The 22,951-nt window shown below is 52.5% G+C and overlaps 2 protein-coding genes across 3 annotated transcripts; both read left to right on the top strand.

Annotated features, from left to right (window-relative positions):
* The first annotated feature begins 39 nt into the window (after nucleotides 1–39).
* On the top strand, nucleotides 40–3,451 carry LOC122625221 (aminopeptidase N). Of its 2 annotated transcripts, none has more exons than XM_043805230.1 (6): nucleotides 40–623; nucleotides 681–960; nucleotides 1,017–1,409; nucleotides 1,471–2,190; nucleotides 2,418–2,917; nucleotides 2,995–3,451. In XM_043805230.1, the coding sequence occupies exons 1-6, from the start codon at nucleotides 40–42 to the stop codon at nucleotides 3,248–3,250; spliced, it is 2,733 nt and encodes a 910-aa protein (XP_043661165.1). In that variant the 3' UTR covers nucleotides 3,251–3,451. The 2 variants fall into 2 exon arrangements, with proteins under 2 accessions (XP_043661165.1, XP_043661166.1); XM_043805231.1 differs by having other exon boundaries at nucleotides 482–606.
* A 3,259-nt stretch (nucleotides 3,452–6,710) lies between these two features.
* On the top strand, nucleotides 6,711–21,590 carry LOC122625212. Its single transcript, XM_043805213.1, is given in 9 exon segments — nucleotides 6,711–6,843; nucleotides 6,890–6,893; nucleotides 6,968–8,788; nucleotides 13,340–14,961; nucleotides 15,050–15,406; nucleotides 16,990–17,137; nucleotides 17,226–19,347; nucleotides 19,451–20,292; nucleotides 20,411–21,590. Coding segments are annotated over 9 exon segments (8,118 nt in total). The 3' UTR covers nucleotides 21,480–21,590.
* Nucleotides 21,591–22,951: the final 1,361 nt, after the last annotated feature.

Here is a 22,951-nt window from a genome sequence, read left to right as displayed (position 1 = left end):
TGGCCATCAAGGCGATCTCTCTACATGAACCCGTCAATAATGCTTAAGCTGCCCTGCTACTTGATTGTTTTGCACCTGATAGGAGCAGCTGGAGCAGCTGCTCCCAACCTACGCCCTCTGCACTACAATCTCAGTCTGCTGACCGAGGTGGACCCGGTGAAACTGAGTGGAACCTTCAGCGGCGAGGTGATTATCCGGCTGCGCGTGTGGCGCGAAACACGCACCATTGTGCTCAGTAAAAATGGCCTGCGAGTGGGTCCAAAGGTGTTGCTCTTCCGGAGCAACACCGGTGGTCGGGTGACGGTGCGCAAAGTGTGGCACATTAGGCGCCTCCACCAGTACGGCATCGTGTTCAATAGCATGCTTTGGCTGGGCGAGGAGTACAGCCTGGTGCTCCAGTTCAGTGGCCGGATGTCGCGCGCCGGTGGCTACTTTGTGGGCGGCTACATGGATACCAAGGACCATTCGCAGTGGATAGCGGTCACGCAGCTGGCTCCCAATCTGGCCAACACCGTCTTTCCCTGCTTCGAGAATCGCACCTTCCTCGCTCCCTTCATCCTCAACTTGGCGCATCCCCGGGGCACCAATGCCGTGAGCAACATGCGGGTGCGCAAGATCTTCGAGTTTGTATATACATTCATGTACTAACTACATAGGAATTACTTTGTTTCCATTGGCAGCCATGAAAATGATGACTACATATGGACCAGCTTCCACCAGACGCCAGCGATGTCCGTACAGAGATTGGCCTTCTCCATCAACCGGTTCACGAACCGAACGTCCGCGGAAATCGCAAAAGGACCCGCAGTGACCACCTGGCTGCGACCCAAGATCGCCGATCAGGGGGACTACGCCATCCGCATCACATCGCAGATCATTGTCTACTTTGTTGGCCTCTTCGGAAAGCCATACCCTGCGACGAAGATTGACCAACTGATTCTGCCGGACACGGCTTACCAGGTAGGGGCAGAGTACTGAGGAGTACTGCACCTTAGATAACCTATTCTCGTTCCAAGAGTCACGAGCATTTGGGATTGGTGAGCTACCCGGAGGCAGCATTCCTCTACAGCGAGCAGCACTCGTCGACGCGGGCCAAGCAGGGGGTGGCCAGTCACGTGGCCCGGGAGTTCGCCCACCACTGGCTCTCCGACCTGGAGAATGCCGCCCTCCACTGGCTGCACTATGGCCTGTCCGACTATGTGGCCGGCTTTGCCGTGGACAATGTGGAGCCCGCCTGGCGCTTTCACGAGCTCACCATGCTGCGTCAGGCACTTGCCGTTCTAGATGAGGACGCCGGGAGCAGTGCCCAGCCCGTGAGTCTGGCCCACGCCCTCATGTCCTCGGACACCCAGGCGTATCACAAGTCAGCCCTTCTTTTCCGCATGCTGCACTCACTCATCGGCACCCAGGTTCATTTATTTCAATAACTATATAACTAGATAACTTCAGGGCACCCGCTTAATATCCCAGGTCTTTGTAAACGCGTTGCGTCTGTACCTGCAGCGCTCGCCCAAGGGATCCTCCTCCAACCAGGCGTTCCTGTGGCACACATTGCAGGAGGAGTCGGACCGCCAAATGAGCCTGCGTCAGGACATCAAAGTGAGCCAGCTGATGGACTCGTGGACAATGCAACCGGGCTATCCGCTCATCCGCGTGATGCGCAACTATGCTACCAACCAGGTGACCGTGACCCAGGAGCGTTTTCTGCGCAATCCTGGCAAGCGGATGAAGAGACCCCAACACTGCTGGTGGGTGCCACTGACCTTCGCGTCGGCGGGACGCGTTAGCTTTGTATCGACGCTGCCCAGCGAATGGCTGACATGCCGGGCCAAAAAAGAGAACGCCAGTCGGCTCATCCTCAACGAGGTGGCCCAACCGGACGAGTGGGTGGTCTTCAATCTCCGCCTGGCCACGCCCTGTCGCGTCACCTATGACGAGCGCAACTGGCAGCTGATTGGAAAGGCACTGTCCGCTCCGAATGCCAGCAGCATCGACCGCTTCACCCGGGCGCAGCTGATCAGCGATGTCCTCAACCTGGCCGCCGCCGGGGTTGTCACCTACGATCTGGCCCTGAACTTTCTCGGCCACCTGCGTGACGAGGACGAGTTCATCGTGTGGCAGGCAGCTGGCAAGTGTCTGGAGTGGCTCTACCGCACTCTGCGCAACACCGCCATCATCTCTACTTTCAAGGTGAGTCCTGTATAGTGTTTGAAACGATATGGAAGCTTCATGGCAAGCCCAAAAGCTTGGCGAATAAAGGGTGACTAAAACGTGTGATGTAGGTGGCGCTAAGCGACAGCGAGACTTTGATCAACTTTTTTAAGCTCAGCTTTTAAACGAATTGATTGCTACAAAGCTCAAAACGAACGACTAAGCTCAGGAACCATTACTAATGCAGAATTTATCCTTATTTTCAGGGCTTTGTGAGAGGCTTACTGCAGGCCAAGTTTGATGAGCTTTTTAAGTCAGATGCCGCCGCAGCAGCTGGAAAGGAAAACATCACCGAGCTGATGGTGATCGTCCTGCAGTTGTCCTGCCAAACTGATCTGCAATCCTGTGCGGACTTCGCCCTCCAGGAATTCGCCGGCCTCACCCTGGCGACCAATCGCATTCCGGTGGATCTACGCGAAACCATCTATTGCACTGCCATTCAGTTTGGCACTGAAGCGGATTGGACGCTGCTGCGAAGGCTCTACAAGCGGTCAGATGTGAGCGAAGAGCGAAGGATCATCCTGAGCGCCTTGGCATGCAGTCGCGAAAACTGGGCGATGGACAAGCTGCTCGGCCTGGCCTTCGTGGGCCAATACTTGCCCAAGGACGATGTCCTGCTGATCTTCAGTGCCGTGGCGCAGAATCCTTTCGGTTACACCCTGGCCAAGAAATACCTGGTGAACAACATCAAGGCAATCATTAAATTGTATGAGTTCTCACAAGCTCATACAATTATGATATCAGCTTTCAATAATATCGCCTTCTGTTTTTGTTGTTTTTTAGATATGGAAGTAGCACCGATGAACTGGCACAGCTGGTCACCGTTCTTATGAAAGAGGTCACCACGGAAAGGGAGCTAAACGCCGTACGAATGCTGATGAAAACAGATCTCGGGAATCTTCCGGGCTTCAAAACAGCCTTTCGTCGTATCCTAGAAGTGGGCCACGACAACATCGCCTGGCATAGCCGACAATACCATAATGTCCTGGCCGCCGTTTGCAACATTACCGGGTCTATAGAGCCGCAGTGCATCTACTAGGAAGCCCACATATTTCGACTGCGATTTTTGTTGCTCAAGATATCGATAAAGCATATTAATACTTCTGGTCGTAAATTTGATACTCCTTAGTATCATTCATTGCTTGGGCATAATAGGTCGCACAACTAAAAAGAAGACTGTTTTGTTCGGTGTAACTTTTTCAAAATGTACCAAAAATAAAAGTTATCAAGTTTGAATACAGCTGCATAGGAAATGTGATTACGAGTTCAACGAGGTATAAACTTGCTATATTTTTAAAGCTATAAAGAAAAACAGATTACTTTTTACTACAAAATCAAGATAAAAAGGTTTCTAAAATATTCGATTGTTGCTAACGGGTTTCTCTTGATAGCTGGGCGAAAGTGTAGCCCTGGCGCTGTTATCTTTTCACTGCAGCCCTGCTCACGACATAAGTGACGTCACAGTCGCACACTTTGTTTGTCCATTCGCACACACACACACACGCACACCACGCCAAGGAAGGAGGACAGGCACACAAGGAATTTCAACCCTCAGCGAGAAGAATAACAACAACCCAGCACGGAAAAAATCGCTGCATACGCTCAGGCGGAGCGTGTCCTTTTTGGTGGGGAAGGGGGTGGGAAGGGGAGGGAACAGTAGTGGCGATGAAAGAGCGCGGGGCAGTGTGGGCGCGACGGGGGAGCGGGGCTGGTGAGCAGCGAGATGAGAGCAGAGCAGGCGCAAGGAGAGCGCTCGCGAGAGCCGCGGAGAGTGCTCCAAGGAGATTCGAGAGCGACGCAGGCGCCTGGCAGCGCCAAAGCAGCGACGCTGGCCGAGGCATCGACGTCGCCGTCGGCAGAACCACCACCACCCGCAAGGAGCTGCATCCATCCGTCCGCCCATCGCCACCCAGCACCGCCCACCACCCCTTGCTGCTGCTGCTGCTGCTGCCGCTACTGCTACTGCTGCTGGTGGCACCGAAACACAACAAACCGTAAACCATTGGCGCTGGCAGCGACGCTGCGTCGGCGTTCGCGACTGCTGGAATGACAGGATGTTGGCTGCAGACTCAGCGGGGTGTGATTGTGGGCGGATGGGTGGCCCGTGGCAAGGGGGCAGGGGGTGTGGGGGTAGGGTGGCGGCCGGACGAGTGCTTCGCAGCAGCCTTACCACCACATAAACAAAAATTCGATTTATGACCACTGTGGGAGTGGCACGGGCGCACACGGGCTGGCTTCGCATGGATTTTTGGGGGTGGCGCCAATTCGCTTTGCTTCTGCCACTCGCTTTTGAATCCTGCCACACTGCAATTAAATGTTGGGCTGCTTTACAGTTAAATATATATTATGAGCGGTTCTTAAACAAAATTGTTTATTACATATGTATGTATATGTATGTAACATAATATTAAAATAGACCATAGAAGAATTTAAAATCTGATTACAAACCTGATTAGTTTTTTATAGAAATGAAAGAGTTTTTGAACTCTGTTGCCACTTCAGTAATTCCGAACTCTCTTTTTATATAGTTTTTCTAGCAGTGCATTCGCGACTAATATCCAACCAGCAGAGCTCTGGTTATCGTTGTTGTTGCTGTCGTCGTCATCTCAATTCGCGAATGCACGCACACATGCAAACACGGACTGGCAGGAACACCCCCACACACGCATACACGCACACCGAGAAGGAATCGCGACATCAAAAACAGCGACAGGACACGACGTCGACGTCGCGACTTTAGCGAGGAGCTTTTTCGACACTGCGCGCGCGAGAGAGAAAGAGAGAGAGAGAGCGAGCGACTGAGAGAGACAGAGGGAAAGAGAGAGAGAGAGCGCGTAAGTGGGAAAGAGGGAGAAAGGCTCTCCGTAAGCCAGGCGCTCGATTGTGTGGGTGTGTGTGTGTGCTCTTTGGGGTTTGGGGGGGCTTTAGCGGCTTCGCAGGACTTTTTCGCAACGGAGAGCCGAGGAGGAAGTGGCGCTGCCGACGCCGCCGTCGCTGTCGGCGTCGCTGCCTTCCGTTGCGACTGCGGCGAGGACATACACATAAATAAAAAGTCCTTCATTCCGTCGCGACCAGCGAGTAACGGCATATGAGCGCTCGCAGAGAAATCGCTAATCACGAACGGCGGACGACACAAAACCCAAGAAGAACAGGCAGAGGGGAAAAAAAAGAAAGCAAAAAATGAATAAGGATTGCCAGCATCAGCAGCAGCAGTGAAATAATTAAACAAGTGCCAGATCGCAGAAAAGTGTGCTACGTGCTTTTTTTTTTGCCAAGTTATTTTCGAGTGAAAAGCCGTGAAAAACTCTGTGTAAGAAAGGCTACCAGCAGGAAGGCCCAAGGAGCAGAAGAAGGCGAGGCGTCTAGCACAGCCGACCCCCCACCACCCAAACCACCCACCAACCAACCTCCCGCCCCCTCTCCCACTCTCCACTCGCCGTGTATCGGCACAAGGCGAAAACCGCCACCGCCTCGCGTGCTCTCTCTCTTTCGCTCTCTCTCTCTCTCTCTCCACCCCCTCTCGCTGTGGTCCTTTCGTTGGGTGTCACACCAACACACTTACACGCACACCCTCGTCCTCCAAAAAAAGAAATAGTAACGAAATTATCGAAACAGCGAACACAACAATAACAACAAAATAGCCAAGCAGCATAAAAGTCACTGGTCAAAATCGGAGAAAAACTGTTTAACGAATTATATTATGTTTTTGTTGTTTTTTTTTTGCGCAAGTGAAAGAGAATTCCCAAATATTCGCAAACTTACGTTCTGTGTGTGCGTGCCTGTGTGTGTGTGTGAGTTTGGAGCAGCAGTCTTCATAACAAGCAGTTCTCTTGGCCACGAAAACCCAACCGCAAGCCAAGAATACGCCAAAAAAAAAAGAAACCCGATTCTAAATGAGAAGTTCGAGTGATAGATCCCACGATCTTTTACTAACTAAACATTCTATAATCTATATAATAAAGAAATTCCACCTCCCTGCGTACGGCGAACATAAGCCGCAAAAGTAAACATTGCCAGCAGAATACATAATACAACAGTGCTAGTAGCAACAGCTAAAAAAAACAAGAAAAATATTGAAAATAAGAAAAAATCCCTGTGGCAGCGTTGCCACCCGGCGAAAGGACTGGAGCTTCAGCGAGTGGCTTTCGGCGAACGGTATTTTTTTTTTTTACTGCTACATATTTCGCGTTTGCCCCTCCGTCGCTGTCGCCGTCGCAGTCGCAGTCGGCGTCTGCGTCGACGTGGACAGCGACAGCTCTGTCAGCAGATATTCAGTTTTTCCTTTTGGCCCCAAACGTATGCTTTATATTTCTCGTATTTATCGTAGTTCTCGAAATAACAAAATAGCGAAACCTGCAGTATACAACTGAAAAAGCGAAAAGCTGTAGAAAAGCAATGCAACAACAACGACAACGAAAACAACAACAGCAAGCACAGCAGCAGCAGCAACAACAACAAAAAGTGTAGTGGGTCGCACGCGCGACTTGTGTGTGTGAATAATGAAGAAGAAGCAGAAGCAACAACAACAGCAGCAGCAGCAGCAGAGGCAGAGCAAGGCGCCATCTGAAGCGGAATCGGAGGCAGACCGCCCCGGCAGCAACAGCAGCAGCACCAACAACAACAAGCATTCGCGTCGCAGCAGCGCCGGCAGCAACAATAACAAATAGCAAAAACTGAGCAGCGTTCGGCAAAGCGCAGCAACAGCAACAAAGGCAACACTAAAACTAACAGCAGCAACTCCAATTGCAACTGCAAGTGCAACATCAGCAGCAGCAACAACCAAGCGGAGGCAAGTCAGCAGCAGCAGCAGTAGCAACAACAACAACAGCAGCAATCACAAGAACAAAAGCAAGCGCTGCAGTCGCAGTCGCAGCAGCAGCAGCAGCAGCAGCTGCAGTAGCAGCAGCAGCAGCAGCAGCAACGCTAGCGTCGGCAGCAGCATGTCCAAAACAAGCAGCGGTAATCCAGCAGCAGCAGGTGCAACAAATGCCGCGAATGCCGCTGATTTCAGTGCTTTCGATTTTAACGATAGTTCCGATAACTCCGACACGCCCCTCGTGCCACGCCCACCGTTCCTGAGTCGCGCCGCCGCAACGGCCGCCGCCGCAGCAGCAGCAGCAGCAGCGGCAGCAGCGCTCAGCATCAGCAACAACAGCAACAATTCGGCGGGATCAGCGGGCCAGCTGCCGCACAGCACTAGCAGCAGCAGCAACAACAACAACAATAATGGGGCTAACTCCGTTAACAGCAACGCTAACAACAACAGCAACAACAACTATGCCCACAGCAGCAGCAGCTCGCAGAGCAGCATGGACGAAGAGGAGGACGACGAGGAGGAGGACGAAGAGGAGGAGGAGGAGCAGGACGTGTCGCAGCAACAACAGCAGCAGCAGCAACAGCAACAACTGGCGGCGGAGCAGCAGCAACGTGCTGCAGCAGCGGCAGCTGTAGTTGCAGCAGCAGTTAGTGCGCTGCACAACGGCAACAAGCAGCAGCACTACAACAACAATAATAACAATAACAACAACGGCAACACCAAGTCACGAGATCGCGCCGATCATCATCATCTGCAGTCGCAGCAGCAGCAACAGCAAGCGCAGCAGGCGCAGGACGATGACGAGGAGGACGACGAGGAGGAGGGCGAGGAGGACGAGGATGAGGACGACGAGGAGCAGCAGCACCACCACCACCAGCACCAACAGCAGGGCAATGGGCATGATCTCACGCCCACGGACCTGCGACATGTGATGCCGGCGAGCAGCAACATGCAGCAACAACAGCATGCGCAGCAGCAACAGGAGCCGTCCGCCTACGACGACGATGGTGAGGAGGAGGACGAGGACGATGACGACGAGGACGAGGTGGCCAGCAGTCATCTGGACAGCCGCGCCACCCTCTCCTCCGCCCATCTGAGCAGTGCGGCCGCCGCCGAGAGCAGCGGCCTGCACATGAGCGTTGCAGCAGCGGCAGCTGCAGCAGCAGCAGCGGCAGCAGCCGCCTCAGCGGCCAAGCTGAACGCCCAGCTGGAGCAGCAGAGTGCCAATGCCTTGGACATGGCCAGTGGGAGCGGTGCCACGCCCATTGCGCCGCCACCGCCCAGTAGTTTGCTGGGCGGTAACAGCAACACGAGCTTCTCCACGAACAACAACAGCAACCACGCGCTCAGCTCGACGCACGGCAGCTTGGGCCCGGGCGGTCAGGGCACCAATTGCAGCAACGATCTGATGGCTACCGGTGGCGGCAACTCCCGCGGCGGTTCCTCCCTCAGTCTGGGCATCAACTCCTCGAGTGCGGCAGCACTGCAGCACCAGCATCAGCAGCAACAGCAGCAGCAACAGCAACAGCAGCAACATGGCGGCGGTGGCGGCAGCGGGGGCAGCGGTGGCAGCGGGGGCAGCAGCGCGGCCAGCGAACGGAGAAAGTATCGGCATCAGAACTACAGTAAAAACATCTACATAGGCACCAAGAACGCCGAGAAGTGGGAGCACATGCGCACCCGGCTGCAGTTCAAGAACGATGTGGAGTTCGTGGCCTACCTTTTGAACCTGGCGGACAACGACACGGATCGGCTGAACAAGTGAGTACTGCTTTCCTTGGAAAGTGTTCGTTAATTTAAATTAAAATTAGTCTTAGTCTTAGATAAAATTCTCGAAATTTGTTGGTAGATAATGCTTTGCATATGCAACAGGTATTTAGAAGTTTGCTTAGCTACTAACAAGCAACTATTGAAAAGTTGCAAAGTGCTTACTCATAGTAAAAATATTATAAACATGCAGCAGGATCTTTTTTTAAACCATTTCTCGTACTTATAAACAGAAAATTCTAGTTTAATGAAGATATGAAGATATTAATATATATGCCTTTCTGTGAAAAATAAGTTCAGAATATAGCAGATACCATAATATTTTCATGGCAAGATCATACTCACTTTAAGATTATATTAGAATAATTCATTCAGAACTTAAAGAGCTTGAGTGGGGGAATGCAGTACTGCGGTATCAGAACTTCAAAAAGATAGAATTCGTGATAGCCAGCGAGTGTGCTAGGAGTCAAGGATGCTTCGGGAGCCTTTTTTCGTGTTTCCATCTTGTGCTGTTAATTAACCTCCTCTCGCAAGGAGGAGACAAAGGAGTGGAATCGGCTGGAAGTGAGAGATATGGCAACGCTTCGCTGGCCATCATTGTTGATAGTTGTTTGCAGATATGAGCACACACACACACACACACACACGCTCATGTAGGGGGAGAGCTTTTTGGGCACCTCACACACAAACACACACACACAAGCGCACACGAAGGGGGCGGGAAAACCTCCCTTTTTGGGGGGTGGTGGCTCAAGTGGCACGGAAGGCGGCGGAGGCGGAGACGCAGGCGAAGATGACGGAGAATCTCGGTGGGGAGCGGTACAAAAGCGATCCATGTAAAAGCGATTCATGCCCGAATGCATCCTAGCACCAGCAGCACCACCCACAGCACCACCCACAGCACCACCCACAGCACCACCCATTGCACCACCCATCTGGCTCCATCATCAACCCCTTTTGGCCGCGTGATACAAAGGCACAAATGCGGTACTCATGCGGTTGCATGCAACGGAGCTTTCATGTTGCTGCCGCCTCTGTGGGCGCCACTGCCGTATTCCGTACTCCGTATATATTCCGACCATATTCCTCATATTCCTCGCATTCTGATTTTCCGTATTTTCCGTACTTGCCGTACTATCCGTACGTTGTCGGAACCGTAGTCGGAACCGTAGCCCGCTGTGCACGACTCGCAGTCGCTGCCGCTGCCACTGCCACTGCCGATGCCGATGCCACTGCCACTGCCGCCATGTCAGCGGAAGCGGAAAAAGCAACACACTCACTGGCGCACACAGGCGCAAACTCAAGCAACATGGTCGGCAGTGTTGTTTTTGTTGCTGCCAGCATTTGCATGCCATGTTGCCAATCGCCCAGTTACACAAACACACACACACACGCACACACACATGCAACTACACGGCTAAAAAAATAGTGAACTTAAACAATGGAAAGAGTTTCAGAATAATGCTGCATTGTTTGTGTAAGCAAATCGCCTTTTCTGACTTTCATGTTGGATGAACGAAATGAAATTCTTTGCAAACAAAATTATATGTTAACTGCTATGGAAATGAATAATATGTTAAGTACATACTATGGCAATTAATAATATTTTATTTGCTATGGAAATGGAAAAATGGTTTTTATTGGAGAATGCATCAATAATCCTTGAACTTGAACTTATTGAAGCTATTTGTTGTCTTAATTTATTGTTTTACCATGAACGTATGTTAAATTTAGGCTGGCTGATATTTTGATTGTAATACAATCCAATTTCAAAGGAACAAACAATCTATAATCCATTTTCGATCAGTGTATAATGCAGGCAGATGGTGGGTTGCACGCACACACAAGTGCTTGGCAGGTTCCTTCGTATCCTTGCAACGTGAATGCGTCGCGAAATTTCCTCCCTTGCCCCACAATGCCGCCCCCTCTCCGCCCGCTTGCCACGCCGCACACTTTTTGTTGCTGCTGTTGCATTGCAGTCGAGCGCGCCATTTGGCGCTTTGAATATGGGCACCGCTTTTCCCCTGCTTTTCCCCGCTTCTCCCCGCCCATCAACCTCCGCAACCGAATGCAAAATGCCAATGCAGAAATGTCTGAATCTCAGTTGTGTGCTTCTCCCCCCAAGTGCGCCTCCTCCCCCTCCTGCTCCTCCTCCTCCTCTGCTTTATCGGCCTCTTCCTTTGGCATTGGCTGGCATACGAAGGGAATGCCGCACGAAGGAGGCCGTTGGCAGGATAACACACACAGGCGAGTCCTTGTGGGCACAATGGAGCCTCTCTCGATTCGATCATCGCTGCAGAACACGTTGCACCACATGTTCCCTCGTGGAAGGTGTCCATGTATCTCCAAAATCGAACAGAGAAGGTCCTAAACGAAGTCCTTGAATGCAGCTAGAATCTACAATCAATAAGTTTTCAATATGCCATAATTTGAAAACAGAAACTTAAATGAATGAACCTTTTAGTTAAACAGCGATTGTTGTATTGATCTTGGCAGAATTTACTAAAGAATTCAACATCAAATATGCACTTTAACGATTCTTGCCACTCGATGCCATCCTTGACTCGGAATAGAGAGCACCTCAGATCAGCTTACCACACGTTGCCATTGAATGTGTGGAATGCTCGCCTGCTGGAGGCTGCTTCTTCCCTCGGCAAACGCACACACGTAGACTTTTGCCCACTAATCAGCAGGCTATTTTTCGCATCTCCTTGTGCGAGTGCGATTTCCCACAGCGCACACACACACACTCACACACACACATCGCCTCCATAGATAACAGAGCACCACCCATCAACCTTGTGCCCACCACCCCCAAGAATCCGCCCATCCCAACGTACCGCTATTTCCTTCGTTGCCTTTTGCCAATTCGCAATTCGTATACGCCATGTCGCCAATTTCTGCGAATTTTCGCCAAAAAGCACAAAATTGTTATGCGATTGTCTTTGTAAGTGTGCGCTTGTACTGGTAATGGTGTGTGCGAGTGTGTGTGCGTGTGTGCGTGTGTGTGCGTGTGTGTGTGTATCTGTGTGAGTCTCGTTTGTGTCGCTGACTGTGTGCTTAATGCGCCAACGAGCACCGCACACGAAACAGAATCCCAAAACTCCCCAAAACCCCATTGAGCCAAGCCCCCCAGCACCACCCACACACACACACACAGCAATCACACACCACCCACCACCCAGCACCCAGCACCCACCGCCCAACAAATCAACTGCCCCCCACCGCCCGCTGGGCCTTCGAGCAGCACATTAATGGTAGAGACACTCGCATCCAGCAGAATAGGAGCCCCAGCCCAGGGATCCCAGTGCCGAACCCCCATCGTCAGATGATGGAACTGGAGAACCACGAGGAGTACGCTCGCTCTCTGCGGTCAAAGAAGCGCGATGGGGGTGGCTGGGTGGCTCTTTGGATGGGTGGCTGGGTGGCAGGGGGGGCATGGGGCAGTGGAAGGTTGCGACAAAGTGGAGCAGGGTAAGTGGATACCAAAGGGGAAGGCTGCGATGGCAGGGATGGCTGGATAGAACGGTATCGTTTGCTGTTGCCGCTGTTTTCGATATTGTTGTTATGGTTCTAAGGTGGAGGATTTAATGAACGATAACACAGACGTGGACGTGGAACGGGAGAGAAAGAGAGAGAGAGTGAAATAGAAGGGGGCGGTGATTAGGAGCAGGCGGGGGGTGTGGTGGCAAGAAAGCCATGTGGCATGTGCAGCATCGACTAGAGTTCAATGCGACCGCTGATGAATTTCCTCCACATGAATGCAAAGCGAGCACAACTCGAAGGGTGCTGGCTATCGTCTATGTAATTGCATTGGCCCCACATGCAGGTGCACAGAAAAGGATTTCCGCAGGACACCAACTACTAGTTGCTGTAAAGAACATGAAAATGTGCCTCAAAAATAGCTAATATTCAGTTTCAGTAACATATATCTAGCATATGGTGTAGATATAGGTCGCATCTATATTGAGCGGCATAGAATGTTGTTACAACATTATTGGTTGTAATTACACCGAGAAGTCCCAACTATAATGACATTCCTGGGCTGTCTGGATCCTAGCACTGGTCCAGACTTTCCTTATGGCATTTCCACCGACTTTCCACTTTCACCCAACTTTTGACCCCCCAAAGGGACGCGAAGCAGCCAGCAAAGCGTAAGCAAAATTAATTAAACGCAAAGGCGACAGCAACGTGGAAATGCAGAAAGGCGAAGGATGGGCAAAGAAGAGCAGAGGAGGAGCACCAGTTCTGCTCCCGACAGAGGGAGGAACCCGACCATGGAACCAGACCAAAAATAAATGAGTTCCAACGACCCACTTTCGGAGACGCCGCCAACTATGGAGCTAAATCTATAATCCTTCCTTCCACTAATCAACTTAATGGAGTTCATTTTTAGGAACCATATTGAAATTTAAGTCGCTTCATTAGCGCAGATTAGGGCTTTCGATCAGTTTAGGCAGCAGCACTAATATTTGTTTACAGTGTGCCGTATATAGAGAGACAACCCACTTATATACTTTCCTTCCATCCATCTTTCCATTTCAGCCTGCCCCCGCCCTCGCCCGCGAACACGCCCACAAAAGGCTTCGATGGCAACTTCAAGCTGGAGCCGAATCTCAGCGCCAAGGACTTTGCCGCCCCGGCCGAGTCCTCGATCAATGGCAACGGCAGCGGAAATGGCAACGCGAGCGGAAACGGAAATGGTGACTCCGCCTCGGCGGCCTCCATGCCCATGGCCACGCCCACCCCGCCACAACGCAAGCGCTACAAGAAGCGCGTGCAGTTCACCTCGGAGGCGCTCAATGGATTTGCGGGCAAGACCAAAGGATCGGGCTCCGGCGGAGCGGGCGGCGGTTTCAGCTACGCCAAGTCCAAGAAGCAGGAGGCCAAGGCGGCGACGGCGGCACTGAAGGCCAGCGCAGCAGCAGCGGCGGCGGCAGCCGCCTCCTCCGCGCTGCCCGAGGTCCTGGACTGTCGCATCGCCGAGAAGATCAAGAGCGAACTGGAGGCGAACAGCAAGGAGTCCCTGCCCAATGCCCTGTGCCTCAAAAAAGCAGCCGCTGCAGCGGCGGCGGCAGCGGCTGCTGCAGCAGCGGCAGCCGCAGCGGCCAATGGCAGCGAAGAGGAGGACGAGGACGAGGACCAGCCGCCGCATCCCCACCTACTGCCAGTCCTGCCGCCCGGCGATGCCGTGGATGGCATCACCGCCAGCAATGGACAGGCGGGCAACTTCCATGTGCGCTCCAAGTCGCAGGGCTCGAAAAAATCGCAGGCGGCCAAAGCGGCGGCGGCGGCCATGATGCCACCCAATTCCTACGATGAGCACGACGACGAGCCGGGTGGCGGATTGGGTGGCAACGACGAGGACGACGAGGAGGACGAGGAGCTGGACGAGGAGGCGCTGGCCCGCGAAATGAAGATGGAGCAGAATTTCGTCGAGGAGGAGGACGAGCACGACATTGCCTTCCGGTCGCAGCAATCCTGCCGCGAGTGCTCCATTGCGCACGATCACAAGCTGTGCCCGCTGCGGAATGCCTGCGGCAATGTGACCGATGCAGTGGATCTGGGCGAGTGGATAGAGCGCCGCAATCTGGAGGCACTGGCCAAGCTGAAGGCCGATGCGCAGCGGCAGGCGAAGCGGGCCAGCGGACGGCAGCGGCACGAGGACGACGACATGGAGGATATGGAGGACATGGACATGGACATGGACGAGTCCTCGCAGCTGTCCGAGCTGGAGACCAAGCCGCTGATCACCTTCGCCGAGGCCTCCGTGCCGGCGGAATTCGAGCTCCACAACGTGGAGCCCAATGTGACCGGCGTGTTCGCGCGCACCGAGGTGCGGGCATTCACCAAACTGGGTCCGCTGATCGGGCAGCCGGTGCAGACCGGCGAGGTGCGCGAGGGCAGCGACATGAAGTGGATCTTCGAGATGTGCGAGGCCGGCGCGGACAAGTCGTATCTGCTGTGCTGCGACAATCCCAACGCCTCCAACTGGCTGCGCTTCGTGCGACCGGCGCCCAGCTACGAGGAGCGCAACGTCAACCTGGTGTCCATCGATCGGCAGGCGTACTTTGTCAGCTGCCGCGATCTGCGGAATGGCATGGAGCTGCTCTACTGGAGCGACGACTGCAACACCATGTGGCGCAAGAAGCACACGGAAAAGACGAGTATGTAGATAAAACCATTCGATACTCATGCCCATGTATATCCCATGAACTAACCAACCTTTTTGTTTGTTTTCCCATCCACACACAGATTGCGGCGGCTGCAATCTGAAGTTCGAGCACCCGCTGTACTACCGCACCCACTGCTCCGTCTTCCACGATCCGTCGATGAGCCTGACCATCCGCAAGTACCATTGCAAGGTGTGCGGCGAGCCGGTGCTGGGCAAGGATAACATCATGAAGCATGCGGCGGAGAAGCACGACGGCAAGGGGGCGTACCAGTGCCAATTCTGCAGCAAGTTCTTCCTGCGGCTCAACTACCTGGAGATGCATCGCACCTACGGATGCGCCTCGAATCCGAATCGATCGCGGCCGGTGTGCGATTTTTGCGGTCGCAAGTTCTGTCAGCCGCAGAAACTGAAGGCGCACATTAAGCGCATGCACAGCGGTAAGATCCCCAATTATCTAGAGCCTAACTCTGATCGTACACCATTGCGTATGCGTATGCGTATGCGTAACGTAATCCAATATAACGTAGCCGCATCGTAGGCCAACTGACTGCCATATTACGCAGCTCGTATTGTCGTAAGCTCGTGTATAGTGTATAGTATATTATGTCGTATCGATTGTATAGCACATAGAGCATAAATAGCGTATGTCGTATGTATACCGGCGAATGCCGTCCAACTGCTTTTGCATAAATCAACCTACATACTTGTATTTGATTGTACCAACAACAGCGAATCAAGTTCACAGTTTCCACAAAATATGGTCTATGGTTTTTACGTTTTATATTTACGTTTTAGGAAGTTGTAACAGGTAGAAAAAAGCGTTTCCGATCCTTAAATTATATTTATTCTTAAACAGGATCACAAGGCGTCCGTCTGTCTGTCCGTCCGTTTGTCCGTATAAACGCTGAAATATCGGGAACTATAGAAGCTAGCAAGTTAAGCATATAATTATTTATATTTTGTTTTAAACTACGATGGTTCTACAGTAAGCCTTTTAAAAATCCTATTTTATTTTATGCTATATTATTATTTTATAATATGGGGCTTAGAATTGCCTTAAGTGGTAACCGTGACCTTGATTGCGCATACGAACACACTCACAAAAATCATAGAGCTACACAATAATGTGAAAAATGAACTAATATCGTATAAAGTCGCTTAGCTGTAAAACTAGCTGTACTAACAAAGATACAACACCTCAAAGTCACCACCACAGCAACACCGCGATATATGTAACACCAAAAGCATCTGCGATCGCTCATCTCTTTGGTTGCCTAACTTTTCAGTTGTACATCCGCTAAATTGGTTTATATCTATTTACTTAACTTGTCTTAGTTGGTTCGTATTATGTTATGTAAATGCTATAATTCGTAATTGAAATATCGTACATTGCATTCACATTTTAGTTCCGCACTGAAGTGACTGAACTTGTTTGTTTAGATCTAGCGTTTCACAAATTTAAAGAACTAATAATGGATATTTAATCAAAAAAGAAAGCAAGTCAAGTTATTTTTCTGTTTTAGTAAGAATAAATATTTGTTATGGTACAGCTTTTCGGTATAAATTAAAAGTATAGATACACTCTGTATTCCAAAATATCAGTCCTTCGGTCATAGTGCATATTGAGTACCAGTTCAGATCGTAGCCTGCATTGTGTAAACGCTTTTAGTGAATGATTTGCCTTGTTTGGAGTTTCGTTTGATTTGGCATTTGTTTTTATAGAGTATGCCCCAATCCCTAACTTATGATTGCCATATCCCAACCCCACCAGATCCCACAGAAATACCGATGGTCTTGTGATTCGTGCCTTATGTGATTCGGCTTTTGTTTTATGTTCGTTGTACGTTCGTTCGTTCGTTGGTTCGTTCGTTGTTGGGTTGGTTTCTGGTTATGGATTATCACTAAGTTGTTCTTTCAAAATCACCACAATCCGAAATTTCATTTTCTTCATACAATTTCATTTTAGATATGGCTGAAGTTTTACGAGATTTTCAGTGTAAATTATGTTCAAAACTTCTAGGATCGCGAGCGGCACTGCAGCGCCACTCAAAGGAGGTGCACAGCCGCAACTCGACGGTGGTGAGCTGTCCGCGGTGCCAGAAACTCTTCCAGAACCGCAGCAATCTCAAGATCCACATGCTGACCCACTCGGGTGTCAGGCCGTTCAAGTGGGTGCACCTTCACTACATTCCCCAATCGATTTTGTTGCTATTCTAATGTATATACATGTATTTGTATCTGATGTATGCATTTTAGATGCGCCGAACCGGAGTGCAATGCGGCGTTCACCACCAAGCAGTGCCTGCAGTTCCACTACAAGAAGGTCCACAACTACACCCAGGAGCAGATGCCCAAGATCGAGCGGAGCGTGGCCTACACCTTCGATGCCTATTCCGGCGGCATGAAGGTCGACTTTCTGGGTAAGCAGACGGCGACGGCTACGCCGGCGTCAGCGGCATCGGCGCAGGCGCAGCCACGCCCTAATGCGGCCGTCGTCTCCCCCTCCTCGTTCACAGAGCAAGCACCGCGACGGCGGCGCAAGAGCCTCGAGGACCAGAGCTCCATGCTCAGCGGCTCGCTGCAGAGCGACGCGGAGTTCAGCGATGACAACCTGTTCGAGGCGATCAAGAAGAGCGGCAAGTCGATCAAGGACCTGTGTCGCAACGAGCCCAATCTCTCGCTGCTCAGCTCCAAGATCTCCAGCATCTTCGGCGACAAGGTGCCATCGGCCACGGCCTCACTATCCGCTTCCGTTTCGGCGGTCGCCTCCACTGGCGGTCGCAAGCGCAAGCGCAAGAAGGATGCGGGCGTGGCGGCCCAGCAGCAACTGCATCTCCACCAGCAGCAGCAGCAGCAGCAACAGCAGCAGCAGCAGTCGCAGCACCAGCAACAGCATCAGCAGCAGCACGCCCAGCAGCTGCAGCACCAACAGCTGCAGCAGCAACACGCCCAGCAGCACCAGCAGCAGCAGCAGCACCACCTACACCAGCAGCACCAGCAGCTGCATCACGATCCGCAGCAACAGCATCCGCAGTACCATCCGCACCAGCTGCACGCCCATGCCCTGCCGCACCAGCAGCAGCAACAACAGCAGCAGCAACAACAGCAGCAGCAGCAGCTGCACGGCGATCCCGACGACGAGGAGGTGGAGAACGCCCGGCTGGAGCAGGTGCGTCGCAAGCAGAACGCCCAGCTGAGCCTGGTGGAGTCCTTCCTCACCACCACCGCCCAGCGGTTGAGTGCCCAGCAGCAGGTGCAACAGGTGGTGGCGGCAGCGGCGGCGGTCTCGGCAATGGCCGGAGCTGGCGAGGATCCGGCCAAGCTCGGCCACATGATGGGCCACATGGGCGTCGGTGTGGGCGTGGGCGTGGGCATGGACGAGGAGGAGGACGACGATGAGGACGACGACGATGGTGGCGGCGGCGGTGGTGGCGGTGGCGGCGGCTCGGCTGTGCAACACCATCCGCACGTGCATGCCCACCAAGCGCACCACTCGCACGTTCATGCGCACACCCACCCGCACCACGCCCCCTCGCACTCGCACGCCCACCCGCACCAGCATCCCGCCGGCCAGGGGGCGGGCCAGCAGGACTACCGCCATGCGGCCGCCATGAACGCCGCTCTCGGCCAGAATCTGGTGGTCAGCAAGGGCAGCAAGAAGTGGATCCAGGAGGTGCAGGACTCCAGTGATGTGGGCGGCGAGGGTGCGGGCGGCGGTGGTCCCGGCGACAGCGGTGGCCCCGGTGGCGGTGCCTGTGGCCAGCTGGCCGGTGGTTCCGGTCCAGGTGCGGATCTGGGATTCGCTGTGCCGCCGAGCGCTGTCGATGAGCACAGCAAGCTGCTCGGCCAGAATCGTGACTTCCTCGCCCGCCTGATGAGCAGCGCCAGCGCCAGCCACGCCCATGCCCACGCCCACGCCCATGCCCATGCCCACGCCCACCAGCCGCATCAGCCGCACCAGCAGCACCAGCACAGCGCCCACAGCCGCGAGGAGGACTAGAACAGCTCCTTCCTGGACGTCGTCGAGTCGAACAACAATGCTGCAGCCGCCGCCGCCGCAGCAGCGGCCATGTCCCACTACGGCGGCGGTACGGGCAGCGGTAGCGGTGGCGGCGGCAGCGGTGGACAAACGCCAACGGGTCCAGCGACCGGCGGCACCGTCACCGGCGGCGATGAGCCCCAGATGCAGATGAACTCCCTCGCCCACTCGCAGTCCTTCATGAGCTCCTTCTACAACAACGCCAATGCCCGTGTGGGCGGAGTGGGCGGCGGCGTGGGCGTGGGCGTCGGCGGTGGCTCCTCCTCGGCCAGCATGCTCGTGGAGGCGGCCCTCAACTCCGTTGGCAATATGATTGACAGCGAGAGCAGCGACCTCAAGGTGAGTGAATTAATCTAAAAGATACCTTTGGATTTGAATGATCGGTCATGTTTTTTCATTAGCTGATTTGTTGTACAAACTAACTATGTTGACCATTCTGCAGGTTCCCACCGACAACCACATCAACAGCGACAGTCCGATGAGTGCCCACGTGGATGCCGAGTCGCAGCGCTTTGGAGCGGGCAGTGCCGGCGGAGCGGGAGGAGGAGGAGGCGGTGGTGGCGGCGGCGGCGGCGGAGGAAGTAGCGGTGGATCTTCGGGCGGAGCGAATGGCAGTGGTGGCATCGGTGGCGCCATGGACAACCTGGAGAACGAGCTAAAGATGATGAAGAATCTGGGCAGCTTTCCCATGCAGATACCGCCGCTGCCAATGTTCCAGGGTGCGTGCAACATATCGCCCAGCGCCTCGACGCCGACGAATCCGCAGAGTAACCAGAACCAGAACGATGTGGACGTGGATGCGGGCAGTACGCCGCGTCCGCAGCATCCGGACTCAGATGGCTTCTCCTCGTCGCACCACCGCACACCGCCATCGCCACCGCCCATCTCGCCTGGTCGAGATTACGGCGGTATGTTCGGTGCCGGCAATGGAGGCGGCGGTCCCGGCTCGAACAGCACGCCGGCGGGCAGCTCAAGTGGTGGCGGCGGCGGAGGAGGCGGTGGTGCCGGTGGAGGCGGAGCGAACAGCATGTCAGCCTCGTCGCCACTGCCCGCCCTGCAGCCGCAGAGGAGGAACGCCTCCAGCGTGGGCAGCACCTATCCGGAACACGAGCTCATCTCGCCCGCCTCCTCGCCGAGCATACCGCGCTACAACTTCAACGGCGACATGATGCGCCACAAGCGGGCGGTCCAGGAGCAGGAGCACCAGGAGCGCCAGCGCCAGAACATCTCGCGGCACAACCAGATGTCCAGCGACGAGGAGAACAGCATAATGCCACAGAACAGGTGAAGATGCCACACAATCTTTTCTCCTTTTTTTATTATTAACAGTAGTATTTATAATTTATATTATATTACATTGTAAAAGACAGTTAAGTCATTGGGTTCGATTTATCCACAGCAGCGCTGGCCAGGACATGCGCATGAAGTTCCCGCAGTCGCAGATCGACCTCATGTACTCCAAGTACGAGAGCATGGCCAGCAACCTAAAGTACAACAGCCAGGACCTGGACTCGCCGGCGGAGTACCGCCAGGGTGGCGCCGGCAACGGTGGCAATGCGGCGGCCAGCGCAGCAGCGGCTGCGGCAGCGGCGGCCAGTGCCGCCAACGATCTATCCGACCTGCAGGGACTGGACATGAGCTCCAGATCGAATGCGGCCAGCAGCAACTATCATCACAACTTCCAGTTGCCGAGCAGTCGCTATCACCACCACATCTACGACATACTCTCCGATCGCGAACAGCAGAGCCAGCAGGCACAGCAGGCGGGCGGTGCGGTGGTGGGCGGCGGCGGTGGGGGCGGTGGTGCCGGTGCCGCATCGGTGGTGCACCAGCAGGAGCACTCGCATGGCCAGCACCATGCGATGCAGCAGCACCAGCAGTCGGCGGCCGCCATGCACAACATGCTCAGCGAGCAGCTGGGCGAGCAGGAGCACGACCAGACCACATCGGTGGATCTGAGTCGGACGGCCAACTATGTGGTGTCGTCGCCACCGCAACTGCCCTACAACCATCCCACGCACCACGATATGCTGCGCATGGCCTCGCTGGATCTGACACCGAATACGGCCAACATGGCGGTGGGCAACAATCGCTCCTTCCTCTCCTCGCAGATGCAGCACCAGAGTCGCGAGAGCTTGGAGCACCATCGCCTGCTGTCGACGGTGGAGCAGCATCGCATACTGGCCGCCTCGAATGCGGCCGATCAGCACCGCCTGCTGGTGGATCCCACGGCCCATCTGCTGATGGAGCAAAACAATCGGCTGCTGGGCACCGCGGATCAGTCACGCCTCCTGGGCGAATCGGCGGCGGCAGCGGCCCAGAATCGCCACATGGCCAGGAGCTTTGGCGCCTACCACCAGGTGGCGTCGAGTAACTACCATCCGGGCGTTAGGCCACCGCCCGTCCTGCCATCCGCCAACCACCACGCCTCCAATCCGTCGAACTACCACCCCTTCCCCGCCTACTACTAATCGGGATTCGGGATTCGGTAATCGGGATTCCAGATTCAGGATTGGGGACGTTCGGATTAAAGTGCACTTTGTGGGCTCCAAGTGGAGGACATCCTGAACCGCGCCGGCGAAATGCAGTAGTTTAATTTAGAGTTTGGTTTTTTTTTTAAAGTCCCCATTTATTTTGTGCAGATTCCAAAGAACTTATACTTGATAATGTGTAAAATAATAAATATATAAAATGGTTCGCTGCATAAAATTTAATATAAGTTTTCAGTGAAGAGTTCGCAAAATCAAATTGAAATAAATGGAAAGTAAATAAAATGTCACAAGTCGCCATATTCTTTTTATTGATTTTTTTTAAATAATCGTTAAGCTGCAACTGATATTCTTTGAAAAATGTACGCTTAATTTAATTTTACAATTCCTGTCTAGTCAAAAAGTGTATGCATTTTAAGCGATTTACTGAATCCTCTGAAACGAAATTAAACAAAAATTTCGAATGTTAATTTCGAAATGTGTGCCAATAAGTCTAAGTGTATTTTATGTTTAGCTGGCAAATCGATTTTGTATTTGTACACAATAATAAGATGAAGAAATATGTATAGTTGTATAGGAAGCATAATTATTATAATATATAGATATATATAAATATAAATATAACCCAGAAATGAATGCGACAGAATACATAGATAACGATAAAAACATAAGCCTGATGAGAACATTTTTTTAAACGCAAATTCGCCGCTGAGTTTGGATAGAAAAAGGTAATAATGATATAAGAAACGATGTTGATAATAATATTTTTACACCAAGTGAAAGTAAATGCATATAAACGAGTACAAAGTGTTACAAGAGGACGGAAACTTCAAGCTCCCAAAATTCGGCTTTCCAATAACCCCCCACCACCCACTCTTCAGCTTTCCCCATCCTAAAACTGCAAACTCAGCGATCCAAAGAATATAAAAACGAAAACGACACAAGAAGATGCACACTATATGTATGTATATGTAAAGCAGAATATATATATATATATAGAAACAATACGCGACCGATCAGGAACTTAGCTCAAGCATCTTAACACTTAACGGAATGAGTTCGAGAATTCGAAGTCTTTTTTTTGTACTTTTTAATTATAAATAATACGTATCCAGCGTAGGGTATAGGGGCTATATATCGATATAAACTACCCATAACTGTACTAAATGGTATTTGTACAACTAAGTTATGAATTAATGTAAATTATTAAATTTATATAAGAGCGTAAGAGCGTAGAAGGCGATAAAAGGAGAGGAAATACAGCATAATGAAACGAGATATACACCACATACAACAAAATGAACATGAAAATAAGAAACCAAAAACCAAAAACCATGATAATAAATATAAACAAACACACACACACACACTCAACACACAAACACAAAGAGAGAAGGGGAGAGAGATCGCTGATCTGATCCACATGATATATATGTATACACCTATATATGCAT

Source organism: Drosophila teissieri, chromosome X, assembly GCF_016746235.2.
Source record: "Drosophila teissieri strain GT53w chromosome X, Prin_Dtei_1.1, whole genome shotgun sequence".
Taxonomy (NCBI): Eukaryota; Metazoa; Arthropoda; class Insecta; order Diptera; family Drosophilidae; genus Drosophila; species Drosophila teissieri.
The sequence above is the reverse complement of the archived record's forward strand: the minus strand, read 5'-3'. Positions and strand labels throughout refer to the sequence as shown.